At 43.8% G+C, this 18,594-nt stretch overlaps 1 protein-coding gene across 4 annotated transcripts in view; it reads left to right on the top strand.

Annotated features, from left to right (window-relative positions):
• The window catches only part of LRRFIP1 (LRR binding FLII interacting protein 1), a 167,290-nt gene extending 156,917 nt beyond the window's left edge, over nt 1-10,373 (top strand). For 3 of the 4 annotated variants that reach the window (XM_033229765.1, XM_033229758.1, XM_033229764.1), the window contains one exon: nt 9,481-10,373. In XM_033229765.1, coding sequence (XP_033085656.1) covers nt 9,481-9,591 — 111 coding nt within the window. In that variant the 3' untranslated portion in view covers nt 9,592-10,373. The remainder of the gene's footprint in view (nt 1-9,480) is intronic. The other variant, XM_033229759.1, reaches the window with a different exon arrangement.
• Nucleotides 10,374-18,594: the final 8,221 nt, after the last annotated feature.

Here is an 18,594-nt window from a genome sequence, read left to right as displayed (position 1 = left end):
ATTATTTCTGAGGGCTCTGTTCTGTTCCATTGGTCTATATCTCTGTTTTGGTACCAGTACCATGCTGTTTTGGTTACTGTAGCCTTGTAGTATAGTTTGAAGTCAGGTAGCGTGATGCCTCCAGCTTTGTTCTTTTGGCTTAGGATTGTCTTGGCAATGCAGGGTCTTTTTTGGTTCCATATGAATTTTAAAGCAGTTTTTTCCAATTCTGTGAAGAAAGTCATTGGTAGCTTGATGGGGATGGCATTGAATCTATAAATAACCTTGGGCAGTATGGCCATTTTCACAATATTGATTCTTCCTATCCATGAGCATGGTATGTTCTTCTATTTGTTTTGTGTCCTCTTTTATTTCACTGAGCAGTGGTTTGTAGTTCTCCTTGAAGAGGTCCTTTACATCCTTTGTAAGTTGGATTCCTAGATATTTTATTCTCTTTGAAGCAATTGTGAATGGGAGTTCATTCCTGATTTGGCTCTCTGTTTGTCTGTTACTGATGTATAAGAATGCTTGTGATTTTTGCACATTGATTTTGTATCCTGAGACTGCTGAAGCTGCTTATCAGCTTAAGGAGATTTTGGGCTGAGATGATGGGGTTTTCTAAATATACAATCATGTCATCTGCAAACAGGGACAATTTGACTTCTTCTTTTCCTAACTGAATACCCTTTATTTCTTTCTCTTGCCTGATTGCCCTAGTCAGAACTTCCAACACTATGTTGAATAGGAGTGGTGAGAGAGGGCATCCCTGTCTTGTGCCAGTTCTCAAAGGGAATGCTTCCAGTTTTTGCCCATTCAGTATGATATTGGCTGTGGGTTTGTCATAAATAGCTCTTATTATTTTGAGATACGTTCCATCAATACCGAATTTATTGAGAGTTTTTAGCATGAAGGGCTGTTGAATTTTGTCAAAGGCCTTTTCTGCATCTATTGAGATAATCATGTGGTTTTTGTCTTTGGCTCTGTTTATCTGCTGGATTACGTTTATTGATTTGCGAATGTTGAACCAGCCTTGCATCCGAGGGATGAAGCCCACTTGATCATGGTGGATAAGCTTTTTGATGTGCTGCTGGATTCAGTTTGCCAGTATTTTATTGAGGATTTTTGCATCGATGTTCATCAGGGATATTGGTCTAAAATTCTCTTTTTTTGTTGTGTCTCTGCCAGGCTTTGGTATCATGATGATGTTGGGCTCATAAAATGAGTTAGGGAGGATTCCCTCTTTTTCTACTGATTAGAGTAGTTTCAGAAGGAATGGTACCAGCTCCTCCTTGTACCTCTGGTAGAATTTGGCTGTGAATCCATCTGGTCCTGGACTTTTTTTGGTTGGTAGGCTATTAATTATTGCCTCAATTCCAGAGCCTGCTATTGGTCTATTCAGGGATTCAACTTCTTCCTGGTTTGGTCTTGGGAGAGTGTAAGTGTCCAGGAAATTATCCATTTCTTCTAGGTTTTCTAGTTTATTTGCATAGAGGTGTTTATAGTATTCTCTGATAGTAGTTTGTATTTCTTTGGGGTCGTTGGTGATATCACCTTTACTATTTTTTATTGCATCTATTTGATTCTTTTCTTCTTTATTAGTCTTGCTAGCGATCTATCAATTTTGTTGATCTTTTCAAAAAACCAGCTCCTGGATTCACTGATTTTTTTGGAGGGTTTTTTGTGTCTCTATCTCCTTCATTTCTGCTCTGATCTTAGTTATTTCTTGCCTTCTGCTAAGTTTTGAATGTGTTTGCTCTTGCTTCTCTAGTTCTTTTTTTTTTTTTGAGACTGAGTCTCGCTCTGTCGCCCAGGCTGGAGTGCAGTGGCCGGATCTCAGTTCACTGCAAGCTCTGCCTCCCGGGTTTATGCCATTATCCTGCCTCAGCCTCCCAAGTAGCTGGGACTACAGGCGCCCGCCACCTCTCCCGGCTAGTTTTTTGTATTTTTTTAGTAGAGACGGGGTTTCACCGTGTTAGCCAGGACGGTCTCAATCACCTGACCTCGTGATCCACCCGTCTCGGCCTCCCAAAGTGCTGGGATTACAGGCTTGAGCCACCGCGCCCAGCCTCTAGTTCTTTTAATTGTGATGTTAGGGTGTCAATTTTAGATCTTTCCTGCTTTCTCTTGTGGGCATTTAGTGCTATAAATTTCCCTCTACACACTGCTTTAAATGTGCCCCAGAGATTCTGGTATGTTGTATCTTTGTTCTCATTGGTTTCAAAAAACATCTTTATTTCTGCCTTCATTTCATTATGTACCCAGTAGTCATTCAAGAGCAAGTTGTTCAGTTTCAATGTAGTTGAGCGGTTTTGATTGAGTTTCTTAGTCCTGAGTTCTAGTTTGATTGCACTGTGGTCTGAGAGACAGTTTGTTCTAATTTCTGTTCTTTTACATTTGCTGAGGAGTGCTTTACTTCCAACTATGTGGTCAATTTTGGAATAAGTGCAATGTGGTGCTGAGAAGAATGTATGTTCTGTTATTTTGGGGTGGAGAGTTCTGTAGATGTGTATTAGGTCCGCTTGGTGCAGAGTTGAGTTCAATTCCTGGATATCCTTGTTAACTTTCTGTCTCGTTGATCGGTCTAATGTTGACAGTGGGGTGTTAAAGTCTCCCATTATTATTGTATGGGAGTCTAAGTCTCTTTGTAAGTCTCTAAGGACTTGCTTTATGAATCTGGGTGCTCCTGTATTGGGTGCATATATATTTAGGATAGTTAGCTCTTCCTGATGAATTGATCCCTTTACCATTATGTAAAGGCCTTCTTTGTCTCTTTTGATCTTTGATGGTTTAAAGTCTGTTTTATCAGAGACTAGTATTGCAAACCCTGCTTTTTTTGTTTGTTTGTTTTCCATTTGCTTGGTAGATCTTCCTCCATCCCTTTATTTTGAGCCTATATGTGTCTCTGCACGTGAGATGGGTCTCCTGAATACAGCACACTGATGGGTCTTGACTCTTTATCCAGTTTGCCAGTCTGTGTCTTTTAATTGGACCATTTAGTCCCATTTACATTTAAGGTTAATATTGTTATGTGTGAACTTGATCCTGTCATTATGATATTAGCTGGTTATTTTGCTCGTTAGTTGATGCAGTTTCTTCCTGGCATTGATGGTCTTTACGTTTTGGCATGTTTTTGCAATGGCTGGTACCGGTTGTTCCTTTCCATGTTTAGTGCTTCCTTCAGGATCTCTTGTAGGGCAGGCCTGGTGGTGACAAAATCTCTAAGCATTTGCTTGTCTGTAAAGGATTTTATTTCTCCTTCACTTATGAAACTTAGTTTGGCTGAATATGAAATTCTGGGTTGAAAATTCTTTTTTTTAAGAATGTTGAATATTGGCCACCACTCTCTTCTGGCTTATAGAGTTTCTGCCGAGAGATCTGCTGTTAGTCTGATGGGCTTCCCTTTGTGGGTAACCCGACCTTTCTCTCTGGCTGCCCTTAACATTTTTTCCTTCATTTCAACTTTGGTGAATCTGAAAATTATGTGTCTTGGAGTTGCTCTTCTCGAAGAGTATCTTTGTGGTGTTTTCTGTATTTCCTGAACTTGAATGTTGGCCTGCCTTACTAGGTTAGGGAAGTTCTCCTGGATAATATCCTGCAGAGTGTTTTCCAACTTGGTTCCATTTTCCCCGTCACTTTCAGGCACACCAATCAGACATAGATTTGGTCTTTTCACATAATCCCATATTTCTTGGAGGCTTTGTCCATTTCTTTTTACTCTTTTTTTCTCTACACTTCTCTTCTCGCTTCATTTCATTCATTTGATCTTCAATCACTGATACTCTTTCTTCCAGTTGATCGAGTCGGTTACTGAAGCTTGTGCATTTGTCACGTAGTTCTCATGTCATGGTTTTCATCTCTATCGGTTCGTTCTTCTCTGCAGTGGTCTTCTCTGCAGTGATTATTCTAGTTATCCATTCTTCCATTCTTTTTTCAAGGTTTTTAGTTTCTTTGCACTGGTTACATAGTTCCTCCTTTAGCTCTGAGAAGTTTGATCGACTGAAGCCTTCTTCTCTCAACTCGTCAAAGTCATTCTCCATCCAGCTTTGTTCCGTTGCTGGCAATGAGCTGCGTTCCTTTGGAGGGGGAGATGCGCTCTGATTTTTTGCATTTCCAGCTTTTCTGCCCTGCTTTTTCCCCATCTTTATGGTTTTATCTGCCTTTGGTCTTTGATGATGGTGACGTACTGATGGGGTTTTGGTGTGGGTGTCCTTTCTGTTTGTTAGTTTTCCTTCTAACAGTCAGGACCCTCAGCTGCAGGTCTGTTGGAGTTTGCTTGAGGTCCACTCCATACCCTGTTTGCCTGGGTATCAGCAGCGGAGGCTGCAGAAGATAGAATATTGCTGAACAGCGAGTATTGCTGTCTGATTCTTGCTCTGGAAGCTTCGTCTCAGAGGTGTACCCAGCCATGTGAGGTGTGAGGTGTTGGTCTGCACCTAGTGGGGGATGTCTCCCAGTTAGGCTACTCAGGGGTCAGGTACCCACTTGAGCAGGCAGTCTGTCTGTTCTCAGACCTCAGCCTCTGTGCTGGGAGAACCACTGCTCTCTTCATAGCTGATTTTCCAGGTGTTGTATGTCTCAGTTTCCCTTGGCTAGGAAAAGGAATTCCCTTCCACCTTGTGCTTCCCAGGTGAGGTGATGCCTCGCCCTGCTTCAGCTCTCACTGGTCGGGCTGCACCCGCTGACCAACATCGACTGTCTGACATGCCTCAGTGAGATGAACCTGCTACCTCAGTTGAAAATGCAGAAATCGCCGGGCGCGGTGGCTCAAGCCTGTAATCCCAGCACTTTGGGAGGCCGAGACGGGTGGATCACAAGGTCAGGAGATCGAGACCATCCTGGCGAACACAGTGAAACCCCGTCTCTACTAAAAATACAAAAAACTAGCCGGGCGAGGTGGCGGGCGCCTGTAGTCCCAGCTACTTGGGAGGCTGAGGCAGGAGAATGGTGGGAACCCGGGAGGCGGAGCTTGCAGTGAGCTGAGATCCGGCCACTGCACTCCAGCCTGGGCGACAGAGCAAGACTCCGCCTCAAAAAAAAAAAAAAAAAGAAAATGCAGAAATCGCCTGTAATCCCAGCACTTTGGGAGGCCGAGGCGGGTGGATCACGAGGTCAGGAGATCGAGACCCTCCTGGCTAACACGGTGAAACCCCGTCTCTACTAAAAATACAAAAAACTAGCCGGGCGCGGTGGCGGGCGCCTGTAGTCCCAGCTACTCGGAGGCTGAGGCGGGAGAATGGCAGGAACCCGGGAGGCGGAGCTTGCAGTGAGCCGAGATCACGCCACTGCACTCCAGCCTGGGCGAAACAGCGAGACTCCGTCTCAAAAAAAGAAAAAGAAAATGCAGAAATCACCCATCTTCTGTGTCGCTCATGCTGGGAGCTGGAGGCTGGAGCTGTTCCTATTCGGCCATCTTGGGCGCCCCCCTCCTTTACTTTTTTAAAATGTAAAATTTTTTCATTTAACTTTTTTTCTTTTCTTTTTTTTCTTTTGACACAGAGTCTCACTCTGTTGCCCAAGCTGGAGTGCAGTGGCACAATCTTGGCTCACTGCAACCTCCACCTCCCAGGTTCAAGCGATTCTCCTGCCTCAGCCTCCCAAGTAGCTGGAATTACAGGTGCCTGCCACCATGCCCAGCTAATTTTTATATTTTTAGTAGAGACAAGGTTTCACCATGTTGGCCAGGCTGATCTCGAACTTCTGACCTCAGGTGATCCACCCGCCTTGGCCTCCCAAAATGCTGGGATTACAGGCGTGAGCCACCAGTCCCGGTCCATTTAACTTTCTAGCTTAATTTTGCTGTGGTCAGAGAACATCGTCCCTGTTATATCTGGTATTTGAAATTTGTCAATACTTGCTTAATGGCCTGATACATGATTCGCTTTTGTAAATTAAATGTCTCAAATTCAAATTTGCTTAGGAAGAATGTGTAGTCTCTGATTTATGGACACAAAATTCTGTATACTTCCACTGATCAAACGTGTGAAGTGTGTATTCAGATCTGATTTCTTTTGTCTGCTTAAGTTCTCAGTAGCTGATAGAGACTTGTCAAGCTCTTCCAAAAGATGAGGATGGATTTCTCTCATTCTCCCTATTTCTCCTATATATTTTGAGGCTATTGATACTAGGTGTTTAAAATTCTGATATCTGGCCGGGCGCGGTGGCTCAAGCCTGTAATCCCAGCACTTTGGGAGGCCGAGGCGGGCGGATCACGAGGTCAGGAGATCGAGACCATCCTGGCTAACACGGTGAAACCCCGTCTCCACTAAAAAATACAAAAAACTAGCCAGGCGAGGTGGCGGGCGCCTGTAGTCTCAGCTACTCGGAGGCTGAGGCAGGAGAATGGCGTGAACCCGGGAGGCAGAGCTTGCAGTGAGCTGAGATCTGGCCACTGCACTCCAGCCTGGGCGACAGAGCGAGACTCAGTCTCAAAAAAAAAAAAAAAATTCTGATATCTTCTTGATGAGTTAAACTTTTTGTCATTTTGTAGCGACCCTTTTGGTCCCTGCTGCTGTTGACCTTGTCGGGTATTCACGTGGCTGCATCAGCTTTCTTTTGGTTAGTATTTGTCCACTTCTGATTTTTCCGTCCCTTCGCTTCCAGTCTTCCCTGTGTTGTCATGCTTTAGATGATCTCTTTTAGATGCATATAGCTAGGTGGCGGTGGTTTTTAATTGAATCTGAAAACTGCATATCTTTTTTTTTTTTTTGAGACAGAGTCTCACTCAGTTGCCCGGGCTGGAGTGCAGTGGCCCGGTCTCAGCTCACTGCAAGCTCCGCCTCCCAGGTTTACGCCATTCTCCTGCCTCAGCCTCCAGAGTAGCTGGGACTACAGGCGCCCGCCACCTCGCCCAGCTCGTTTCTTTTGTATTTTTTAGTAGAGACGGGGTTTCACCGTGTTAGCCAGGATGGTCTCAATCTCCTGACCTCATGATCCGCCCATCTTAATAGAGCCTTTAGTCCATTGTTATTGGTATATTTGGACTTGTTTTCACCATCTGACTGCAGATAACCATTTGTCCTGTCTTTTGTGTGTCCTCTTTCTCTCTCCAAATATAAACTTTATATTCAATTTCTATTCTTTTCAGTGATCACATATGGGGTATTCTTATTTAACTTAAAAAAAATATTAAAGTTGAACACTATCTTTACTCCCCTCCTGTAAAATAGAAGGACTTTTGAGCACCTTAGCTTCACTCTCCTGCCTGACATGCACACACTCACACATATGTGTATATGTGTATGTATACATGTACATCCACACATAAATACTTTTGACCTTCATAAATCCCTCTTCTCAGATAATACTATTGTTGCGTTGTTGTTGTTGTTGTTGTTTTATATCGCCCATGTTTGTTTGACATAACTACATATTGGCCATTTTATATGTCTGTTGTGTTAGTGTCTCAGACTGTACTAGAATCATATTCCTCCTCCATGAAGTACTTACTGTAGAAATTCTTTTAGAGCAGACTTCTTGGTGGTGAATTCCCTGTTTTTGTTTATACATGTTTTTGTTTCATCCTTGTTCTTGGACAGTAGTATTGAGGGACATGCAATTCTGTGTGGTGGTCATTTTCCTCAATGATTATAGCCATTATGCCACCATCTGCTGGCTTCCATTGAGCTGTTGAAAAAGCTGTTGTTTTAACGGTGGGTCCTTTGTAGGGAACCTTTTTTTTTTTCCTCTCTAGTTTCTTTCAGGTTCTTTATTTTCGATTTTCTACGGTTTTACTGTTAGATGTGGTTTATTGGAATCTTTCTGCTTGAGATATATAGTGTTTCTTGGATCTATGAAGTCTTTCTAAAAATTGATTTTGGAAAATATTCAACCATTAACTCCTTAAATAATTCCTCCTTTTTAGTCTCTCCACTTTCCCCTCTGGAACTCTAATCAGAGGATGTTAGAGATTCTCATTGTCTCCACATTTTTTAACCATCTCTCTTTCATATTTTCTATCTCCTTACCTCTCTCTGTTGCGTAATGCCTAAAGTTTTTGCAAAGATTATCCAGTTCACCTTTTTTTAAAAAAGTATCTTCATTGTTGATAGTTTCTTGCTGCATGTTCATGTATGCCCTCTTTTTAAATTGTATTCTTATTCTTTAAATATTTCATACACAGCTGTTGCATTTTCTATATCTGACGATTGAAACATGCTCAGTCTTTGCGGGTCTAATTCTGTCATTTATTGCTTCTGTTGCCTCTCACTCAAATGGTTTGTCACCTTAGTGTTTTGTGAGCTTACGCATGATTTTAATTTGTAGGAATACTCCAGGCTTAACTTGTGGAAACCTCCTGCAAAAAGGGCTTGCTTCTGCCTCTGCTGGTGAGATGGGGGCGGGACTTCTGTCCCAGGACCCAAACAACCTTCCTTGAGTGTTTTGGGTTGAAAGCAAAGCTGTAGACCCTGTTCTTGTGACCCCGCCAAAACCATGCTGTCCCAGCTTAGGGCACCCCCACTCTGCCATGCTGCCTGTGGGGCCAGATGATGTCCTGCTAATGTGGCTTCTATAGCTTGTCTTCTGCCTAACTCTCAGGCTCCATGGCCCTGGCTCCCAGATGTGGCCGTCTTGACCTCAGGCATTCCTGCCTTGGACTCTGGCTGCCAGGGCTGTGGGGACCACCTCCTCCATGCAGTCCAGACTCAGCTCTTGTTGTTTGTGTTTGTTTACCTCATGCCTCACTTACCTTTTGTGAAACCATCGGGATCCCCACTGGGCATGGTGGCTCATGCCTGTAATCCCAGCACTTTGGGAGGTCAAGGTGGGTAGATCACCTGAGGTCAGGAATTCAAGACCAGCCTGACCAACATGGTGAAACCCAATCTCTACGAAAAATACAAAAAATTAGCTGGGTGTGGTGGTGTGCACCTGTAGTCTCAGCTACTCGGGAGGCTGAGACAAGAGAATTGTTTGAACCCAGGAGGCAGAGGTTGCAGTGAGCCAAGATCACACCATTGTACTCTGGCCTAGGCAACAGAGTGAGACTTTGTCTCAAAAAAAAAAAAGGAGGGGGGGTGGGCGTAGGGCGCTAAGCATGGTGGCTCATGCCTGTAATCCCAGCACTTTGGGAGGCCAAGGTGGGCAGATCACAAGGTCAGGAGACTGAGACCAGCCTGGCCAACATGGTGAAACCCCACTCTACTAAAATACAAAAAATAGCTGAGCGTGGTGGCGCACACCTGTAGTCCCAGGAGGCTGAGGCAGGGGAATCGCTTGAACCCGGGAGGCAGAGGTTGCAGTGAGCCAAGATCAGGCCACTGCCCTCCAGCCTGGCGACACAGTAAGACTCCGTCTCAAAAAAAAGAAAAGAAAACCATCGGGATCCCCAAGAATGTTCCCTCTCTAGAGTCCAGTTGTTTCAGAGGAGGAAGGGCATCATGAGTGACCAGGGTCCAAGTTATTTTATTTTTCAGTAGGATTGGAATTTTGGTAACACAGAACCCTGTTATGTTTGGAGGAAACAAGTTCCTCAAAGTTCATTGCTTTTTCCTCTGTTCCTAGCTCCGCTCTGCATTGGATAAAACAGAAGAGCTTGAGGTGAGCAACGGCCACTTAGTGAAGCGTCTGGAAAAAATGAAAGCAAATCGGAGTGCACTGTTGTCCCAGCAGTAAATTCCAGCTCTGAACAGGCAACTGGTTGGTGACTGGAGAGCATTGTTTCATAGGCTTTTCTCTGTCCTGTCTGGGAGCGCTGCTTCTTCCCCTGCCTCCTGAGAGAAGAAGATCGCGGCAAGCTTGGCACTTAGGGGCTCCCATGCCATGGCTCACCCGAGGAAGCCCCAGCAGCCACCAGGTGCCTCTGTGTGCAGACCCCTGGCCCAGGCTGGGGCCGTCGCTCAGAACCTGCAGGTACTTCATTAAGCACATGGGGGCCTCGAGGGAGCTCTGTGTCTGACCGCACAGCAGCCTCTGAATGCCACTGGAAATGGTGATCAAAGTAAAGATTCAGTTGGGACTTGAGTTCTTTTTTTTTTATGTGTCTTGCTGAAGATTAAGGGGAAATGTTACAGTGTTGGGACTTCCTTTCATGGCAGAATCTACAATTTGAGCGACTTCAGTAGTATCTCTTAGTCTATGCTTTTCATACACAAAACACTGTGGAACCACAAGCCATTACCAAGCAAAACTCTTTCACTGGAAACAAGGGGGCAGTCTAGTAGTAAAAGTGACCTTAAGAAGACTCTTTACAGGCAACAAATGAAGATTTTCTAAGGGATTTTTGCATCAGTTCAGTCATAGGAATACTTTTTTCCAGGGTAATTAGGCAAAGCTTCACTGAAAATGACAGCTTTTCATTTGCATTATTTAATCCTTACATTTGGAATTGAAGTTGTTAACTTCTTTTAAAGAATGTACTATTAGAAAAATTAAAAGTGAAATGTTGAGAGACTTCAGCAATGTGGTTTTAATTTTTTTCCACTGAGAAAGAAGATCTTTAATTTCATATTAACGGTTCTGTATATTTTGGGTCTTTTTTTATTTTTTAAGAATATCAAATCAATTCATTTTTCTTTCCCTATTTTTTAAAAAAAGGCGTTTTCACAGAATGAGTGCACTTAAAAAGTGAAGTGAAGAAGGAGGTAACAGTAGAGATGATGGCGATATCATCAAGGACAAAAGTAAAAACGTTTAGCTACCTGCTGATTTTTAGTGACTGTTCATATATGTTGTATTTCAAATATGGCTGGTGAAGCCAGCCAGCTTTTCCGGACATTATCAAGTGGAAACCAAATCAGTATCATCCAAAACCATATCTAGTCTTAACACATGGAGAATGCTGGAGTGAGGGTTGTGAGTTCAGGGTGTATAATTAAGAAAACACTCACAGAGTAATGCTAGGAGTCACCAGCGTCCATCCCCCAGAACTGTATGGATCCAGGATATACACAGCTGCACTGCATTAAGAAAGAGATGCAATCTCTATTAAAATACACAGATTTTTGTATCTCCTTGTGCAGAGGATATTTGCCACTGCCCATTGGGAGGCAGACAAGTTATAAGGGGCTGGGGGCCAACACTGGCAAGTAGGAAACCACGGGTAAGGACAGGTAAGCAAAACGTGCTGGCAGGTGGGCACCACTGGGAGACCCACACTGCACACCCGGGCGCCGTATGAACAGGAAGGAGGAAGGAAGCTGGACGAAGCCCCTCGGGGACCCTGTCCTGACCATGCTGGGCCCACCAGCAAAGGGGAGATGTTCAGTTCATTGTCCCATCCTTCAGGTTTCTTCCACAACGTCTGAATACAAACATGTTTAACCGGGAAAATGTCTATGTCACTCACGAATAACACCAGTAGCAAACACTCACACAGCACACAGACATGCTCGGCAGCATGCTGACACTTTTAGGTATTTTTCACTCATAATTTTCACATATTTTCACTCACTTCCTTTGCACAGAAATTCTATGAGGTAAATGCTGTTATTAAATCCACATTACAGATGAGGGAACCAGGGTCCAGGAAGGTGAACTGGCCAGAAGTCTCCCAGCTGGTTAAGTACAGGGCTGCAAGGCATCGATTCCCAGGTGTCTCACTGCCCTGAGAAGATGGCGTTTTCCCTATCAGTGGCTCTGAAGAAGTCAAGCCTTCAGTCTCTACCTTTCCCACCAATTCTTTTGGAAACAGCAAACCAATGTTACACGCACTTCCTAATCCAGAGGAAGCTAGAACACGATTTTTAAATTTATTTAGTAGAATAAAACTTTTTTTTTGCAGATGTAGCTAATGGAAATTGTTGCTGGCTTTTCATCCTTGCAACCTAGCGTTTCTCAGCCTCAGGACGACGGTCGTCTGGAGCTGGGTCGTTCTTGGTGGCTGGGGTGGCTGTCCCCTGCACCGTGGGCTTTTCCCAACACCCAGGAGGCAGAGGTTGCAGTGAGCCAAGATCACGCCATTGCACTCCAGCCAGTGACAGAGCAAGACTCTGTCTCAAAAAAAAAGAGAAGAAAAAATGATTTTTTGGTATTCTATTTAATTTTATGAAATAGTAACACAGATCAAGTATTTATGATGAAAACTTTGCCTGAATTGAAATATGCTGTAAATATAAAATATATACTGACTTGAAATTTTGCTATTAAAAAAAATAAAATATCTTATTAACAATTTTAAAATGTGTATTACATGGCAAAACGATAATTTAGATATATTGGGTTAAATACAGTGTATTGTTAAAATGAATTTCATCTGTTTATTTTTTAAATATAGGTATTAGAAAATTTAAAATTACATATATGGCTCATATTATGTTTCTATTGGACAGTGCTGCTCTAGACGTTCAAATGGCCAGGACTTTTTCATCCTCAGGTGTTAGCTTAAATGTCACTCTGTGAAGCCCTTCTTAACCAGACAGCTAAAGCAGCAAATTCCCCAAACGTACACACTCTTGACCACACGTACCTTAGCTTGCTCTCTATCCCACTAGCTGCTTTCAACTTTTTTCATAGTACCTTTCATTATCCAAAATCCAGCCTGGGCAACGGAATGAGACTGCCTCAATAAAATACAATAAAATTCCAATCTTTCAACAATTCCTATCCCCTTTCTTGATGTGTTTTTCTCACCTTAGCGCTGTCTAACATACAATAAATTTTTCTTTACTGCCTTTCATCCCCTACTGGAACGGAAACTCCATGGTCGATGGTAGGGAACTGAGTGTGGAACTCAGGGAATAGAACCAGGTTGGAGATGTAGATTAGGAGTCGCCAGCAAAGATGCAGCTTTCAAATCTTGAGACTAGACTTTCTTAGGGGGAGGGTGTAACTAAGTAGAGGGCACAGGAAGCACCTAGAACAATCTAAAAGGGATTAGAGGAGGAGAGGCCAGGAAAGGGGACTGAGAATGATGGCAAAGGGTTACATACTAAGAGATGCAAAAGGCAATAGAGAGTGTAAAAATACAAAACCAGTGCAGCTTACAAAGCCAAGGTTTCTGACATAAACTGAACTCCGTGCCTCCCTCCCACCTGCCCCCACCAGCATGCTCCTCTTCCCCAGATCCTCAGTAATACAAGTGCACCTTCATTCACGCCACCAGCCTGGTCAGAAGCCTCAGTGTTCTGTTGGCCCTTTCCTCTCCCTCATCGCCCCTCCACTCTCATCCTATCAATTCCATTTCAGATCTCCCATGTCTGTCCTTTTCCCATTACCATCGCCAATGCCCCTGGACCAGGCCATCATCATTAGCAACCCGTCCTCCCTGGTCTTCCCAGTTTCAATCTTGTTCACACTTCCAACCCATGAAACTCACTTGTAAAAAACCTGATTATGTCACTACCCCTTCTCCAACTATAATCATTTTTGTTCTTTGCAATAACTCATTGAAGTGGGTACTCTTATACCTCCATTTTATATAAGAGGAGACTAAAAAAATTAGCTGGGCAGGTGGCACACACTACTTGGGAGGCTGAGGCAGGAGGATGGTTTGAGCCTAGGGGTTAGAGGTTACAGCAAGCAATGATTGCCACTGCACTCCAGACTGGGCGACAGAGCAAGACCCTGTCTCAAAAAAAAAAAGAAGATGAAGAAAGAAAAGAAAATAAATAAAGGGGGCACAATGGAGGGTCCTACATTAATATTATTTTGGCCCTGGTTGTAACCACTCTACTGCACTGTGGGGTCAGGAGCCGTGTCTGTCTTGCTCAGCACCATGGCTCAGTGCTGACAACACTACCTGGTACATGATGCTCAGGAGGAGATAACTGATGGTTTGTCTTCGTTGTCGTGACTACTAATATTACTGTCAGTCATGTGTTTCCCAACATGTTTTATCATGAGCCACGAATTTCTAGGAATGTTAGGAGGGATTCTAAGTAAATAGCTGTATAAACAAATAGCCTTTGGTAACAGTTAAACAGGTGATGAGTTTACTCGTTGAGAAGCATCTATCATTGGGATTCCTTAACAGGGAGACAGATTAGATAACATTTCACAAACTTTGAACATGGAACCCGTTTCTTCACAGAGCCTTCTGGGATCAGGGCTCTGCAGAACACATTAGGAAATGCACTTCTAGCCTCAAGGTCAGGCACAAGCATATACACTCCTAACCTGAGTCCCTACTCCCAAGCCTGCCTCCAGGTGCACCCCCGCTATCCTTCCCCGCAATGTTGTTTACAGTTCAGAGAGCAAAATTCTATTCTCCTCTCACTACAGAAAGCCCTGGGAGTTGCAGATGGCATGTGAGGCACATGTCTGCTTAAGAGGACGAACCCAGGAGGGTCTTCAGCTCTTCTTCAGGTGTGGCCACTATGTTTCGAGACAACAAGCAAAACTATAGCTTCATTCACTGAACTACTCATGCCTTACCCTCTTCATCAAGATTTCTTTGTTCCACCATTTTTCCTACTTTCAGAGCCCTATGTTCTCTCTCAGGAGCTGGTTTATCCAGATATATGAAAGTAGAAGCAGAAGGGTTGATTCACAAACTTTCATAAATGAGAATAATATAATCATTATGTTATTGATTTGGTTGGTCATAGCCTTCAGCATGTTTTGGACCAAACTTATTAATATGTTTATGGGGGCTGGGAACAGGGTGAAGAACAGGAAGAGTTTTGATAGTCTACTACTGCTGAAGCCCAGCCTTACTTATCAATATAGATGGGAAACTATAGATCCTGAAAAGATTTCATAAAGACAAAGTAGACAGAAATAGAAGGGTAGTTCTGCAATATTGTTAAAAATACTATCTCAAACAGTTAACATCACATTTGGTAGGAAAACAGCAAATTGACACATTTACATTTAAATCTGGAAGAAAAAAAGATGCCTTGAAGCCCTAAAGTTTAGCACTACTGTAAAGTTTCAGACAGCACAGCAAAACACAAAATAGTAATAAGATATAATATTGGAAAACTGGCAACATAAGTATTGTTTGTACTCAATTGCAAAACTACAGATGAAGTAATGAGAATTCCTTAAAATACTAGGATATGTGATTAATGTTCAGAAATCAATAGCTTTCCTATGTATCAAAACTTACCAGTTAGATTTAGAATATCTAACTAAAGATTAGTTCATTAGGATCTCATAATCGCAAACAAAAACCATCCAAAAGGCCAGGCACAGTGGCTCACGCCTGTAATCCCAGCATTTTGGGAGGCCGAGGCAGGTGGATCACGAGGTCAGGAGATCGAGACCATCCTGACTAACACGGTGAAACCCCATCTCTATTAAAAATACAACAAATTAGCTGGGCGTGGTGGCTGGCGCCTGTAGTCCCAGCTACTTGGGAGGCTGAACCTGGGAGGCAGAGCTTGCAGTGAGCCGAGATTGCGCCACTGCACTCCAGCCTGGGGGACAGAGTGAGACTCCGTCTCAAAAAAAAAAAAAAAAAAACCCACCCAAAAAAGCCTCCCCTACAAACCGAAGCAATAATAATAATCCTAAGAAATAGAAGAACCTACATTAGGAAATTTATATACTCTGCTGAGATACAAGACACAAAAAACTATAGAAAGATGTAAGAATAAATATCATAAAGATAAAACTTTCATATTTATATATCTAGCACATTTCTTATTTTATTTTATTTATTTATTTATTTATTTATTTATTTATTTATTTATTTATTTTTTGAGATGAGACTTGCTCTGTTGCCCAGGCTGGAGTGCAGTGGTGCAATCTTGGCTCACTGCAAGCTCTACCTCCCAGGTTCATGCCATTCTCCTGCCTCAGCCTCCTGAGTAGCTGGGACTACAGGCGCCCGCCACCACGCCCGGCTAATTTTTTGTATTTTTAGTAGACAAGGGGTTTCACCATGTTAGCCAGGTTGGTCTCGATCTCTTGACCTTGTGATCCGCCTGCCTCGGCCTCCCAAAGTGCTGAGATTACAGGCATGAGCCACCGCGCCCCACCAGATTTAATACATTTCTCTGAGAACCCCTTTGAGATTTTTGGGGAGGTAATCTCACAAAATTATTGTTTTTTTTTTTTTTCTTTCTTTCTTTTTTATAAGAAAATAAAGATCTCGGCCAGGCGCGGTGGCTCAAGCCTGTAATCCCAGCACTTTGGGAGGCCGAGACGGGCGGATCACAAGGTCAGGAGATCGAGACCATCCTGGCTAATACGGTGAAACCCCGTCTCTACTAAAGAATACAAAAAACTAGCCAGGCGACGAGGCAGGCGCCTGTAGTCCCAGCTACTTGGGAGGCGGAGGCAGGAGAATGGCGTGAACCTGGGAGGCGGAGCTTGCAGTGAGCTGAGATCCGGCCACTGCACTCCAGCCTGGGCGACAGAGCCAGACTCCGTCTCAAAAAGAAAAGAAAAAGAAAAAGAAAACAAAGATCTCACTCTCGCTCAGGCTGGAGTGCAGTGGCGTGTACTGCAGTACACAGAGCTCACTGCAGCCTCAACTCCTGACCTCAAGCAACCCTCCTGTCTCATCCTCCAAAAGTGCTGGGATTACAGGCATGAGCCACTATGCCCAGCAAACAACAAAATTATTCTAATATTCACCTGGAAGCTTAAAAAAAAAATTGCAACCAGACTAGATGACTTTGATAAAACAACAGTTGAGGGGGCCTCTGCCAGGTATTTTCAGTGTTACAAAGGTGCAAGGATAGACAGGTCCCTGCAATGGGGCGACCCCGCCTTGCTCAAAAGGGCCCAGCTGCTCTGCTCTGCCTTATTTTCTGCACTCCCTGAGGATTCCCAGGGTGTGGCTTCCATGCTATTGAGACTGCTTCACAAACACAGCGCCCCTTTCTGCATCCTGTCTGTTCCACACATTTTAGCCCCCAGTAAGTTGTGTGGTATCAGTTAGACTGTACGTTCTTCAAGAACTGCCATAAGCTTTTCATTCCATGGCCTGCCTGATGCAGAGCAAGACCTCAGTAGGTGTTTGCGGAATAAGAAATTCTAACAGCTCCTGAATAGAGAGGTTAAAAATGTCTAAAGGCATCACAGTCCATGTGGGAGAGCAGCTCCATGGTTTCTCTCTATAGATAGCTCCTCGAAAACACCCACAGTGAGGCTCTGTGAAAAACAGGATTATAGGAGATGTCTATTTTCTTTTTCACCCTTTTCTGCATTTTCTACATTAAACACATGTGACTTTAATAACGTTAAAATATTTCAAAGTTGTAAGGAAAAAATTAAGTGTAAAAAATCAAATCATAAAAGGCACAAATCAAAGTTATTGCGTAACTGGGCATGGTGGCTCACATCTGTAATCCCAGCACTTTGGGAGGCCAAAGCGGGCAGATCACTTGAGGTTAGGAGTTCGAGACCGGCCTGGCCAACATGGCAAAACCCCATCTCTAAAAAAGATAGCTGTGTGTGATGGTGCAAGCCTGTAATCCCAGCTACTCGAGAGGCTGAGGCAGGAGAATGGCTTGAACCTAGGAGACGGAGGTTGCAGTGAGCCAAGATCGTGCCACTGCACTCCAGTCTGGGTGACAGAGTAAGACCATGTCTCAAAAACAAACAAACAAAAACTATTGTTTGAATATGATTATTTTGAACTTGAGCTGGAGTAAGAATCTCTAATATCACTGAAAATAAAGACAAAGAGACTGATGGATTTAATAAAAATGTAAACTTTCACATCAAAACAATATAATCCCCAAATCAATTACATAAGTCCAAACGTGGTAGAGCTCCCTGGCAGAAAAGGCAGAACCACTAGCTTCATACACAGACACAGGAAATTCGGACCAAGAGGAGCAAGAGTCCCATGCCATAGGGCCAATGGGGAGTATCTGGAGACAGTGTCAAAAAAAACTCAAAGTGGGCCAGGCGTGGTGGCTCAAGCCAGTAATCCCAGCACTTTGGGAGGCCGAAGCGGGTGGATCACTTGAGGTCAGGAGTTCGAGACCAGCCTGGCCAACATGGTTGGAACCCCCATCTCTATTAAAAACACAAAAATGAGCTGAGCGTGGTGGCAGGCACCTGTAATCCCAGCTACTGGGAGGCTAAGGCAGGAGAATCACTTGAACTTGGGAGGCAGAGGTTGCATTGATCTGAGATTGTGCCACTGCACTCCAGCCTGGGCAACAGAACCAGGCTGTCTCAAAAAACAAAACTAAACACCTCAAAGAGCCTAGAGGAAGGCAAAACAAGGACACTGAATCCCACAGTTACACAAAAACAGCTGAGGTCACTTAAGTGGGAATGTTTCTTCCCCTTGCAGTAGCAGGAGGCTTGGTGTGTCCCATGCAAACAGCCCATTTGCCCTTCAACCCGCCTCCCTGCCAACACGCGGCAGCCCCTCCTGCCACCTGCTCAGTGGCTTGCCTGTAAGCACAGCATCACTGTCCGGCGCAGCTTACCTTTTCTGTAGCCTGGTGACACATGTGATGTCTGTGCTCAGCCCGTCCACTCATAACACATCTCATCTCTATTCCCCAAATCCCAATAATCCTCCCTAAGGACGGCATGATCACTGTCTTTGATGGTTTAAAAGGTTGATATAGGAAAGATTTGACTCTGTGTTGTACCCACTCACAGGGTGGAGAAGAGACCAACAGTGAAATAAGCATTTGGCAAATGTCTGTTCAGCAGAGGAATTTCTCAAAATTCTAACAGTGCTGGAGCAGTCAGAGAAACGCCAAGGGCCTAGAGTAGAATGTGGTTTCCAGCTGTCTTGACATCAGGGCTGCTGGCCCACGG

Source organism: Trachypithecus francoisi, unplaced genomic scaffold (genome assembly GCF_009764315.1).
Source record: "Trachypithecus francoisi isolate TF-2019V2 unplaced genomic scaffold, Tfra_2.0 Lachesis_group13, whole genome shotgun sequence".
NCBI lineage: Eukaryota > Metazoa > Chordata > Mammalia > Primates > Cercopithecidae > Trachypithecus > Trachypithecus francoisi.
The sequence above is the reverse complement of the archived record's forward strand: the minus strand, read 5'-3'. Positions and strand labels throughout refer to the sequence as shown.